Here is a 13,685-nt window from a genome sequence, read left to right as displayed (position 1 = left end):
TGGATCTGCGTACTTGGGAGACCGCCTTCTGCCAATTACCTCCTCTCGACCCATAAGATCCCACAGATTAGGCCTCCTCCGAGTGCCATCTGCCAGCCAGTACCGGCTGGCAACTACGCGGAGGAGAGCCTTTTCTGTAGTAGCTCCGACCCTCTGGAACGATCTCCCCGTGGAGATTCGTACCCTCACCACCCTTCAGACCTTCCGCACAGCCCTCAAGATCTGGCTATCCCGCCAGGCCTGGGGGTAAAGACCATAGTTTGCCCCCGCCCGAATGTTGAATGAATGTTGTTTGATCTTAACTACATATTGTATTTTTATGTTATTGTACGTCTTCCCCTCCCATAAGTTGTTAGCCGCCCTGAGTCCCCTCAGGGAAAAGGGCGGCCTATAAATAAACGCAACTAAAAAAAAAAAAAAACTAAAAACCTTCCTGCATTGAGCAATAAATCTGAAAAAAAAAGTTTTACTTGCTTCACAGTTCCAGATATTTGTGCACTATCTTAAAAAAAAAAGCATCCAATACTCATCGAGGGCAGTGCTCAGCCTCCTGCTGCTGCTACTTCTTCCTCAAAAACTAAGCACTCAACTACATACAAAGAAGCAGAATTAAATACAGAGAGCTCGGACATATAATGGGAAGACCCAGTAGGTTGTCCCTCCAAGAGATACTCACAAATAAAAGCAAATGTACGTGTTCGAGGATAATGTTGCAAGAACCAATCTGGGACAGTCGCTGGGACCAGAGGTCTTACTCTTCTGAGCTTTCGGACTCGTACTGGAGTCCATCTTCAGGGTACTTGAGAGACCGCCTGCTGCCAATTACCTCCCACAGACCCATTAGATCACACAGGGTTGGCCTCCTCCGGGTGCCATCTACCAGCCAATGCCACCTGGCTATTACCCGGGGGAGGGCCTTCTCTGTGGCAGCTCCGGCCCTCTGGAATGAACTCCCCGCAGGGATTCGGACCCTCACCTCTCTCCAGGCCTTCCGAAAAGCCGTCAAAACCTGGCTTTGCCGGCAGGCCTGGGGGTGATGAGTTCCCTCCCCTCTCGACATGTATGGTTGTGCGACTGTTGTCTACTTTTATTATTTGTATTTTGTCTTTTTATGTTCCCCCTTTTTTCCCCCTTGAATTGTTCGCTGCCCTGAGTCCTCCCGGAGAAGGGCGGCATAAAAATAATACAATACAATACAATACAATACAACTTCTCTCTACTGGAATATGTGCTTTGGGCTATCCTATGAGTTGTATTTATGTAGTGCCTTCCTATTGGTTGATTGGTATGTTGATGGCCGGTGATTGGTTGTTGTGCTGCTAAATCCTCAGCTCCTAAAAAACTGATAAGCTGGTGGTAAATCAGCACTCCTGTTGACTGGCAAGGGGGCCCATTTCCCAGGTTCTAATCATTTCCCTGGCTATCTTTGTACCTGCTCTGCCAACAATCTTAGTAGCTGCAAAATTGAATGTACATCTTTGTTCATTGCAATCTGTGAGGCAACTGCTCAGGTGCGTTCTTGCAATCTGGTAGTTAGCTTCCTCCCCATCTGCCCTACATAAATAATCACAGGGGCAATCCATGCAGGGGATCCAATAGATTACATTACACATATCTCCCGCCTCCAAATACGACTCATAGAATAGTCCAAAGCAGGGGTGAAATTCAGCAGGTTCTGGCAGGTTCTGGAGAACCGGTAGTGGAAATTTTGAGTAGTTTACTATGAGAGTGTAAAAATAGTAAAAAGGCAGAATATTATATTTCCCTGGATGAGAAATGGAGAAATATGTTTTTAGGCAGGAAACAGGCTCACTCTTAATAGTCCCCCCTCTTCCCAACCTTTGGAGTGGACTGAGTTGAAAGCTGAGTAGCTGGCAACAGAGTCAGAGCTTCACAACTTTCAAGAAATAGACTCAGTCCAATCAGGAGTGGCCAAGGTCAACCCATGTCTGGATGCTATCTCCACCTCACTGGAGAACAGGCTCACTCTTAATAACCCCTCCTCCACCTTTGTCAAGAGCCATGGTGGCACAGTGGTTAAATGCAGCACTGCAGGCTACTGCTAGATCAGCAGTTCAGCGGTTCAAATCCCACCGGCGCAGGGTTGACTCAGCCTTCCATCCTTCCGAGGTGGGTAAAATGAGGACCCGGATTGTTGGGGGCAATATGCTGACTCTCTGTAAACCGCTTAGAGAGGGCTGAAAGGCCTATGAAGTGGTATATAAGTCTACTGCTATATTGTCAATGGGCCATTAAGGTCAAAGCCAGTATATTCTATATAACAAGGATCTACCCCCTTCAAGCAGAACCATAATAGGAACCCCAAAGCCCTTTCATTACATCATCACCCAGCAACAGCTCAACCAAGCTTGGGACTCAAAATCAAGACAGCCTACAAAGTTAGCTAAGATCCCCGCCCCCTGGGAGTCTGACAGCCAACGGGATACATTTCTTACACAGGAACAGGAAGTTCTAAGGCGGGGCCCAAGAGAGGGTATATCTCAGCATCTCTCCCCTTTTTTCTTCAAGATCTTCAAGGCATGTGACCCCCCCTTTTCCCCAAAGATCTCAAACCATGTGGTCCTGTCCACCATCAATAAACCATCTTTCCAAGCAACTTTCATGAATCCAGTGTTTTTTTTCCCCCACTTGGAACTGAACCCAGATGGCCATTTCTTCCAACACTATCTTAACAAAGGTCCAAGTATTCATCCAGGCAGACTTCACTTAAAAACATCAGTCAGCTACACATTTATAGGTCTGCATTGTGAGTCCTTTAGTTTGTGTGAACATTTGGAAACTCAGCTACATGCCAAGAGCTTATACGGTACTTGAGAGACCGCCTACTGCCAATTACCTCCACTAGACCGATCAGATCGCATAGATTAGGCCTCCTCCGAATTCCATCAACGAGCCAATGTCATCTGGCAACTACCCGGAGGAGAGCCTTCTCGGTGGCTGCTCCGACCCTCTGGAACGAACTCCCCGTGGAGATTCGTACCCTCGCCACCCTCCAGACCTTCCGCACTGCCCTTAAAATCTGGCTGTCCCAGCAGGCCTGGGGCTAAAGACCCTAACCCCACCCGAATGGTATGATTGTTGTGTTCTCTTTTAACAATGTATTGTCTTATGTTATAACTTGTTTTTGTCCTCCCCTTCCCCTAACTTGTGAGCCGCCCTGAGTCCCCTCAGGGAAAAGGGCAGCATACAAATAAATAATAAACAAGAAACAAGAAACAAACAAACAAGAGAGTTCCAAGGACTCTACAGTTATGCAGCTGTTTTTAACTTCTTGTCAGGCTGTGAAAACGTGTAGGTGGGAGAGAGAATCTAACGTGGCAGACAGGCATAAAAATAGAGCCACGTTGTTCATTAGCAACCTAGTCAGCCATCTTGATTCCTGTTCTTTCAACAATCCTGCTCACTGCAGCTACAGATTGAACTGGCCTAGTGAAGTTGTCCAAATAAAATACTATTGGCAACTCTGGATTTCCCACCACCACACCTGCCTGAATCTTTTGCTTTGAGATCGAGACGCTGTAGGATTTCCGTTTGAGGAAAGATGCACATTTATCTACATCAACCATTCACACTTTCTCTTTCCTCCGTCTGGAATTTCTCGTGCTTTTAATTAATGGGAATATGTATCGCAAATAATTTTATCAGGACTAATGCTTTGTTATAGTTCACTCATTCATTTCCGTTCTGACACAGTTTACCGCAAACTATTTAGCACATATATGTGGCATTTTCTCTGCAGGGACTTCTGGCCAAAGACAGGAGAGTTAATTTTGATCCTTGTAAGCATGAAATGCATATTACATATCTTATCTATTTCTTTCTCCATATCTTTTTCTTTAATTAATGCACACAAAAAATTATTTGTGGAATGTACATCCACCATCCTTTAAATTTTATTTTCAGACCCCCAGGGTATTTATTTCTTCTAGCCTATGCATAAATATAAATCTCTTTGCATAAATCTATTTATAAATCTATTTCTTTTTCTTTTTTTTCCTCTTCTTTTCTTTTGATCCAGGGTATTTTTAATCTATTTGCCTTGCAATATTCTGGAAAGTATCGGTACTGAAAGATTATTATTGTCTAATACACTGATTGATTTACCAGCTAGGAATGTGACCATTTTCTATCAAAATACAAATAGGACACAGCCATTCTTAATCTCTATTTTTGGGTAGGTGTAGGTAGGGCAGGATCCGTGGTGGCACAGTGGTTAGAGTGCAGTACTGTGGGCTACTTTATGCTGACTGCCAGCTACCTGCAATTTGGCAGTTCGAATCTCACCAGGCTCAAGGTTGACTCAGCCTTCTGCCTCCTATAGTCAGAAACAAGCAGTGGAGGAAAATCCACAGGGAATCTGTTACCTTTTAACCTTTACTAGGATTACTGGAGAAGTGAGCCCAGTCTTTCTTCCCACTGCCAACATTTTCACTGTTTACATGTGCAAGTCAGATTACGGCACTTGATCCAAATATAAATTCTGCAGAAAGATGCATTTATAGCTTTACCTTTTAAGACACTAAAATAAAAATGTGCACCAAATACAAAATTCCTTGTGTGTCCAATCACACTTGGCCAATAAAGAATTCTATTCTATTCTATTCTATTCTATTAAAAAATATTTTTGTTTTTACATTTAAAACAGTGCAGCACCGCGAAGTCGTAGTGACTATACAATCACATTATATACAGATAATCTCATCCAATAACTATTAGCCTACTTAATAATCTATCCTTCTATCCAATCACATTATTTACAGTTTGTTCCAGTCTATTCTATTCTATTCTATTCTATTCTATTCTATTCTATTCTATTCTATTCTATTCTATTCTATTCTATTCTATTCTGTCTTATAATCATAAATGCAGATATTTTAAAATTCACTTCCAGAGCCACTAATAATGGGGCAAAAATAGAATTATTTTAAACAAACTTTAAAGTGATTTTTTAAAAAAAAATTAAATAGTGTTGAAATAATTTTTAAAAGAACTTTAAAACTGAGTTGGGGGACAACGACGCATTGACAGTAATCAGGCCTTGAGGGCAGAAGTCAGATGTTCTGGCAAAGGATCATCTCTCCTTCTGGGAGCTCTCCGAGGTCCTGCACAGCTGCTGATCAACATTCCTCAAGTGCAGCTTTTAGCCCAGGATTTTATTTTTAGATCAGAACAATATAGGGTAGGGTTTCTCAACCTTGGCAACTTGAAGATGTCCGGATTTCAAGTCTGGACATCTTCAAGTTGCCAATGTTGAGAAACACTGATCTAGGGTTTTCCCAGAGCTGGCCATTCTTCCATTAAGTCTTCATTAAAACTGTATTAACCTCACCTAGTTTTTGACCTTATTGTTTGCAAATGCTGCAATTGTACTTTTAAATCATGCAGAGCCGTTCGGGGCAATGCCTGAAATTCCTACAAACGATCATCCTGCAATTTTCTTCAGACTCACAATGAAGAGAGAAGAATCTCCCCCCCCCCCAAAAAAAAATACAAATGCAGTTTTAACTCATAATGAAGAGAAAAGAATCTCCCCCCCCCAAAAAAATACAAATGCAGTTTTAACCCAAAAAAATTGCTTTGGATTAATCTGTTGCATTCCTCTTACACCATAACTATGGATGGCAAGAATGAACAAACCTTTGGGAAGGGAAGGAGAGCACCTCGTGGGCTCTGTTTGAAAAGGAGCAACCACTGCAACTCACATCTGCTGATTTCATGCTCTAATTTGGATGCGCTGACCCAGTTCACAGGCAAATCCATGCAATGTTTTTGTTATTGCTGCTCCCTTCCCCTTCCCCCAAGAGATTGGGCCACTAAAGAGATTTCTACATTGCTGATAGCAGGAGAAGCAGACGAAGCAGCAAACCAATTAGATAAACAGCATGTCCACAAGGATAGCAAGAGGGCAAAATCAATTCATGCTGAACAGCTACTAGCCCTCACCCCCCCCCCCCCAAGAGGAATTAATCAGAATATTCAGGAAACAGCAATGATGGGTATTTTTCTGCATACGTACTCTGACTAATGCTCCTGCTTCTTCTACTGGAAACTGGATGTCCCAGTTGCCACTGCCTTAATTTTGAAATTGCATCGGCTCATTTTTCATCTTTTCTCATTTCCTCATCTTTCCTACTATCTTCTCCTGTGGTTTCTTATGATTTATCAATTGTTGTTTGTAACTTATGATTAATGATTGTAACTATGAATTATGATTTATGGCCTATTACTTGCTGTTTATATGTACACTGTGTGCTTATGCTCCAGAGACAAATTCCTTATGTGTCTATCACACTTGGCCAATAAAGTATTCTATTCTATTCTATTCTGTTCTGTTCTGTTCTGTTCTGTTCTGTTCTGCTCTGCTCTGCTCTGCTCTGCTCTGCTCTACTCTACTCTACTCTACTCTACTCTACTCTACTCTACTCTACTCTACTCTACTCCACTCCACTCCACTCCACTCCATTCCACTCCACTCCATTCCACTCCATTCCATTCTCCATCCCATCCCACTTCACTTCATTCCATTCCATATTATATGTGTTCGCCAGTGGTGGGATTCAAATAATTTAACAACCAGTTCTCTGCCCTAATGACCAGCTGGGTAGGTGGGGCATGGTGGTCATGTGACTTGGTGGGCGTGGCCAACTCAATGTCACATGTCGATGGGCGCTTTGCCTTAGCTGTTACAACGTAATGAGGGTCAACTGGAGAGGCAGTTTCTGTAAGCAGGGCAATAAAGATCAGGCTAGAACCACCAGAATGTTTCCTTCCTGCCTTCCTTACAGGATTAGCCTTGTAAAGTGGGAAAAAAACAAAAGGAGATTTCTTCCAACATCCAGTTCTCCGAACTGCTTAGAAAGTTAACAACCGGTTCTCCCTGAATAGGTGCGAACTGGCTGAATCCCACCACTGGTGTTCGCTCTGTCATTATATATTGTGCTGATAAATAAATAAAGGGTGATATATATATATATATATATATATATATATATATATATATATATATATATATATATATATATATATATATATATTAGTGTCACAACCCCTGGTATGCCCCAATTATGGGAGGAAGCTAGCTGCTTCCATTATCTGTCTATCGGCTCATCACAAGAGACCATCACGACAGAAACCCAACATTTTTACTGTTGCCTTTGTTACATTTGTGTTGTATTTGTGCTGATAAATAAATAAAGGGAGACTAGTATGGATCTATTTCAAGCTATTTAGCTCTCATCAGCTAGCCATACCCTTACTGGGATTCGAACCTGTGCTGTACAGTAAAGGTATGGCTAGCTGATGAGAGCTAAATAGCTTGAAATAGATCTATACTAGTCTCCCTTTATTTATTTATCAGCACAAATACAACACACACACACACACACACACACACACACACAACACATATATAACTTTAGAGGGAATATTTTGCATTCCAAAAGCTATTCATGACAACACAGATAAGCTTAGCCATTAATATTGTTTACAGGTTATACTGGCCACAACTGTGGTCAGTAGAAATTGTCTTTCTTATTTCCAATCTACAAAAGGATCATTGTGCAATTGTATTTCATTCAATGCCAAATATTAGCACTGTGATGTGGAATATTTATATTTTCACGCTCTTCACAAATATACTGTGAATCCAAGAACTAGACAGCAGAGAGGCCCAACACCTATTTATTTACAAGTTTGTCTGTGGTGTTTACTTAGACAAATTTCAGCAGAAGAAAAAAAAATACCCGATCCCACATTTAAACTTAAAGAAGGGAAAGGAAGAAGAAAACAAAAAAAGAAACAACAGGCTTAATCTCAGCACCGAGAAGTCAATCTGTATTCCACATTTCAATTCCGGCAAATAACGTAGATTTAGCAAGCTTGTTCGTTTATACACACATATTACGGAGGCACCAATGTTGAAGCAATGAAAAATAGTGCTCGGCTTTTCTTTTTTACAAAAGAACACAGACACAACACAGAGACATACCACCACAACACAACTGTGAGTACTCACAGCTCTGAGTACAGGAAGTGCAGATTCCCCACACTGTCTGTATAGTTTGCAGGACTTAGCCAAGGAAGGACCAGTAATAAGAGAGCCTTCATTTTTTTTGCAAACGTATGCGCTTAAGTCTCTTTGCTCCTTCCTTCCTTCCTCTCTGCCTCAGTTTCTCTGTGATGGGATACAGAACTTCAAGCTTCCTTTTCTTTTCTTTTTTTCCTTTTTAAAACGTCAGCCAATTCAGATCCTCCCCGGTCCCCTTCCTCTCAGCCTTTTTCAACCCAACGGAGAACGCATTACGATCGAATGCAAATGACTTAAATGAAGCTAGGCTCGGAGAAAGCTCATTGACCTGCAAGTTGATGTGAGCTGATTCTCCAAAGAAGGTTAGAGATGGAGGGTTTTTAGGGAGAGCAGAGCAGAGCAGAAATAGCTGTAGGCAAAACAGGGCTTAGAGCTGCGGGGGGAAAAAGGAAGGACACAGCAAAAAGGCCCAGGCTGAGGGAAAGAGCAAAGAGGTTTGCATCCTTCTGCGTTCTCTGGAATGGTTTTTCAGAAGCAGCAGCTGATACATTGACATCATTAGTCAGAAAGGAGGCAGACAGGTTACATAGGCTGAGCTGCATAAGACAAGAGGCAGGGAAGGAATCTGACCGTAGCAGAAGAGATGCAGCCTGGGAGCAGCTGAGGATATATATATGTATCTATCACAAACAGAGACCTATTTATTTTGCAGTCACGGATCCTGTTTGATTGGCTTCAACCAGGGAGGGGGAGCATGAAAGCTCTTCATGGTGTTACCTAGGCCGAGGGTTGACTAATTACGCGTGCAAGCCCTTCTTGGCATGCTGAGCCAAGGTGGCGCAGTGGTTAAATGCAGCACTGCAGGCTACTGCTAGATCAGCAGGTCAGCGGTTCAAATCTCACCGGCTCAGGGTTGACTCAGCCTTCCATCCTTCCGAGGTGGGTAAAATGAGGACCCAGATTGTTGGGGGCAATATGCTGACTCTCTGTAAACCGCTTAGAGAGGCCTGAAAGGCCTATGAAGCGGTATATAAGTCTACTGCTATTGCTATTGCTATTCTCTCAAGTTCTAAAATAGGAATACAGTAAATGCATTAAGATGATTGTCCTCAATGCATTTATTTATTTAGAAAGTTGATATTGCTGCCTGCTTACACATGGCGACGCGAGGCGGCTTAAAAGACAAAGCGTCCCCTCGCACAAATGTGCTAGTCGTTCCTGACTCTAGGGGGTGGTGCTCATCTCCGTTTCAAAGCCGAAGAGCCAGCGCTGCCAAAGATGTCTCCATGGTTATGTGGCCGGCATGTCTAAACACCGAAGGTGCATGGAACGCTGCTACCTTCCCATCAAAGGTAGTTCCTATTTTTCTACTTGCATTTTTTACAAACGTGCTTTCAAACGGATAGATTGGCAGAAGCTGGGACAAGTAACGGGAGCTCACTCTGTAACGCGGCCCTAGGGATTCGAACCGCCGAATTGCTGACCTTCTGATCAACAAGCTCAGTGTCTTAGCCACTGAGCCACTGAGTCCCTCCAAGGTGGCATAGCAAGGATGTAAAAACACCAATACAATACAATAGCAGAGTTGGAAGGGACCTTGGAGGTCTTCTAGTCCAACCCACTGCCTAGGCAGGAAACCCTATACCGTTTCAGAGAAATGGCTATCCAACATCTTCTTAAAGACTTCCAGTATTGGGGCATTCAGTATTGGGGCATTCACAACTTTTGGAGGCAGGTTGTTCCACTGATTCATTGTTCTAACCGTCAGGAAATTTCTCCTCAGTTCTAAGTTGCTTCCCTCCTTGATTAGTTTCCACCCATTGCTTCTTGTTCTACCCTCAGGTGCTTTGGAGAATAGTTTGACTCCCTCTTCTTTGTGGCAACTCCTGAGATATTGGAAGACTGCTATCATGTCTCCCCTAGTCCTTCTTTTCATTAAACTAGATATACCCAGTTCCTGCAACCGTTCTTCATATGTTTTAGCCTCCAGTCCCCTAATCATCTTTGTTGCTCTTCTCTGCACTCTTTCTAGAGTCTCCACATCTTTTCTACATCGTGGTGACCAAAACTGAATGCCGTATTCCAAGTGTGGCCTTACCAAGGCCTTGTAAAGTGGTATTAACCCTTCACGGGATCTTGATTCTATCCCTCTGTTTATGCAGCCTAGAACTGTGTTGGCTTTTTTGGCAGCTGCTGCACACGGCAGGCTCATATTTAAATGGTTGTCCACTAGGACTCCACATAAAAGTGAATAAAAAGAATGAAAAGAAAAATGGTAAATAATACCCCCCACAACCCAGCGATGACACACATTCATACTAGCCATTTAATGGGCTTCCTCCCACTCTGGATTCCCCAGGCCCACTGGCAGGCCCACATCTCCAGGGCCTTTTGAAAGAGTGTTAATCTAATCTTTGGAGGGAGAGAAGGAGCCACCACGGAGAAAGAAGGCCCTTCTTCTCGGTCCCGCCAAATGTATCTCCTTAGGAAACGGGACCCGCAATATTCCTTACCCCCCACCCCTCTCTAGTAGGTTGAATAGATGTGACCGACAAGAGACAGTCCCTCAGATAACCTGGTCCCAAACCATGAAGAGCTTTAAAGGTGACATCCAGCAGCTTGAATTGGATCTGGAAGCAAATCGGCAACCAATGCAGCATTGGTTTTTAGATTTAAGTCTCGGAGAGTCACGAACCAATTAAGCGAAGTAATTTTATCCTGCAAACTCCACTCCCCTTTCGCTCCTCTTTTATTGCCTCTGGGAGGGGCCATTCACCGTCCACCTGTGGCCTTACTCCCAAGTCGACCCCTGTTCTTTAGCTGTTCCCTTCATCTGGCAGCTCTGCACATGAGCACACTGGGAACAGGCTCCAGCTGTTCATCTGCCTCACGGACGTCTGACGTCTGACTCTGAAGGCAGCTGCTAACTGGCATATGGCTCTGGCCCCCTCTCTGCCTCCGACGCAGAGGCCTCATCAGAGCCTTCCCCAGACTCCGGGACTGGCCCATCTTCCTCCCCAACCTCCTCACTGTCTGAATCTGCTGCCAGCTCTGCTGGCGGGCCACAACAGCAATCAAGGTTTTAACTGCTAATTGAACTTAATGATTCTGATGTTGGTTTCCATAGTGACTTCGCCTGTGACGATTTACACTTTCCATCTTACATAATGATTCTATTCCAGAAAGATCGGCATAAACCCAATTTTTGCCTACCTCACCTATGCGCTTTCATCCCATAATACAACATCGCACTGTGTGCATTATACAAAAGCTTGCGCATCTAATATGCCTCGTGCTCCATCTCTTACGCCTCCTGGAGGTGTTTGCATGAAACCTTGTGTGACCCAGAAAGCCTCTGAATCTGGTGTTGTTGTGGTAAGCGGCCTTTTAATTCATGCAAACGGAAAGATGGAGGATACATTCATTCATGAAATACAGTAGTTGCTACTAAAAGGTCACCTTATATTTAATATCTACCTTGATAGCCAGATTTAATTATGTCATAAGGAAGAAAGAGAGAGTGGTGGCATCACAATCAGGAGGCTGTGAGTTCAATCCTAGGTAGAGGTAGATATTTCTCCCTCTGGACACAATGAGAATATATCTACTGTGAACTCGGCACTGGCAACAGGAAGGGCATCCAGCCAGTAAACACTCAACTCTGTTCAGTTGTCCTGACTCCACCCTGATGCAAGGGATTATGGGGTCATTAAAAGACAAAAAAAAACTTAAGGAAGGAAGATATCTTTTCTGTCTGTGTTCTGACCGAGGCTTTCCAAGAGCATGATGCAAACTCTTGGTCCCAACAAAAAAACCCTTTTATTAATTGACTGTGAATTCTGCTCATTCACATCCAGCAAAGTCTTTCAAGGGAGGATTTACAGTCACAGACCTTATCTGGCTTGGAGAGCTGCCAGGCTGATAACTGCAACACTTGGCAAGGAGTCTCGGAGAGACACAAACCATTTAAACAAACTAATTGTCTCCTGCAAACTCCACTCCCCTTTCCTCATCTTTTATTCCCTCTGGGAGGGGCCATTCACCGTCCACCTGTGGCCTTACTCCCAAGTCGGCCCCTGTTCTTTAGCTGTTTCCTTCGTCTGGCCACTCCGTGCATGCGCACACTGGGAATAGGCTCCAGCTGTTCGTCTGCCTCACTGATGTCTGACTCTGAAGGCAGCTGATAACTGGCATACGGCTCTGCCCCTTCTCTGCCTCCAACGCAGAGCCCTCATTAGAGTCTTCCCCAGACTCCAGGACTGGCCCATCTTCCTCCCCAACCTCCTCACTGTCTGAATCTACTGCCAGCTCCAATGGCTGCTGGTGGGCTACAACAGTGGCTTTCTTTTCTGTAAAATGTCTTACTCCCAAGTCGACCTCTGTCCTTTAGCTGTTCCCTTCATCTGTCCATTCTACGCATGCGCACACTGGGAACAGGCTCTGGCCTCTGGCGGGCCACCACAATCTGTCTGACGGAAAACGTTATTCAGATTGAGATTTTTTCCCCCCGTTCTACATAACACGAATGAATATATCAACATGGCCAAAAGGTACTCACCCGTTCTGAAAATGATATTCAAGATTGCAGCGTTGCAGAATTTCTGAGCAGTGTTCCGTGAAAGGACAGTACACCATTAGTTTATCCAAGAGCTTATTCACCAGGATGCTTGACTTCCTGCACCTCTGTAAAGCGAGGGCCTTGCGGTCCATGGGGCAGAAGTCTTTTTCCACGAGGAAATCCGTAAGGCAAACTGCACAGTACGTGTGTCCGCAGGGTGTGTCCAGAGGCCGAAGCAAAGGCTGCAAGCAAATATGGCAGATAAGGTCATCGTCTACGTCTTCTGTGTAGGTGTATATATGGTTCTCTTCTGGAAGATGCCTTTGGCCACAGGCCAAGCATAATGGAGCAGGGCTTCCTTCTGTCTCTTCCAATGGGTCTTTGGGGTTCATAATTGTGCGTTCCCGTTTCACCAAACAGAGGAGAGGATGCTCGGCTGCTGTGAGAACTTATCTCTATCCAGAATTGTTAGTCCAGCTGCTCCCGGGAGTCTTCAGACCTGGAGGGAAGCCACATAACGATCCATTAATTTATTTCGATATTCAAATTCAACATCGTTCATTTCATGATGCAGCACCCAACAATCAAACTTCATTGCACGAACCATGGAACCCTCAGATGGAATATACCTTTACACTCGGATGGAATATACCGAAAGACTCAGATATATCCATGAAAGACTAGGAAGAAAAGTAGGGATTCCTCTCCAGTGGAAACCAACTATATCAGTGTTGGCGAACCTTTTCCGGACCAAGTGCCCAAAGGGCACGCAAATGTGCGCATGCACATCCGAACCAGTGGTGGGTTCCAGATCCCGTTGCAACCGGTAAGGTGCAATGGGGCCGGGCGCCCACCACATGAAGGTGCGCACACACACACAGCCCACGTAGGCGTACTTACCCCCCGCGATGCTCCGCGACACCTCCGTGACACTCCAGCTGCCGCCGTACGCTCTGTGCACAAATACCAGTAAGGAGCATGGGCAGGCTGGTGGGCCCTCTGGAGCACTGTACCGAAACAGTACTTGGTGTTCCCGTCAGGCACCAGTACGCCCGTAGCGGGGCGTACCGTTCATAACCC

The 13,685-nt window shown here is 44.3% G+C and overlaps 1 protein-coding gene across 4 annotated transcripts in view; it reads right to left on the bottom strand.

Annotated features, from left to right (window-relative positions):
• The window catches only part of LNX1 (ligand of numb-protein X 1), a 148,193-nt gene that overhangs the window by 64,818 nt on the left and 69,690 nt on the right, over positions 1 to 13,685 (bottom strand). For 2 of the 4 annotated variants that reach the window (XM_087724735.1, XM_087724736.1), the window contains exon 2: positions 12,606 to 13,104. In XM_087724735.1, the coding sequence (XP_087580861.1) occupies positions 12,606 to 12,997 (392 nt within the window). In that variant the 5' untranslated portion in view covers positions 12,998 to 13,104. Of the gene's footprint in view, positions 1 to 8,035; positions 8,338 to 12,605; positions 13,105 to 13,685 lie in introns of those variants that run through there. The other 2 variants (XM_087724737.1, XM_087724738.1) reach the window with 1 other exon arrangement.

Source organism: Thamnophis sirtalis, unplaced genomic scaffold (genome assembly GCF_051295495.1).
Source record: "Thamnophis sirtalis isolate CommonGarterSnake01/CBP01778 unplaced genomic scaffold, rThaSir2_p1.2 scaffold_10, whole genome shotgun sequence".
NCBI classification, from domain to species: domain Eukaryota; kingdom Metazoa; phylum Chordata; class Lepidosauria; order Squamata; family Natricidae; genus Thamnophis; species Thamnophis sirtalis.
Note: the sequence above shows the minus strand (reverse complement) of the source record. Positions and strands in the feature narration are given on the sequence as shown.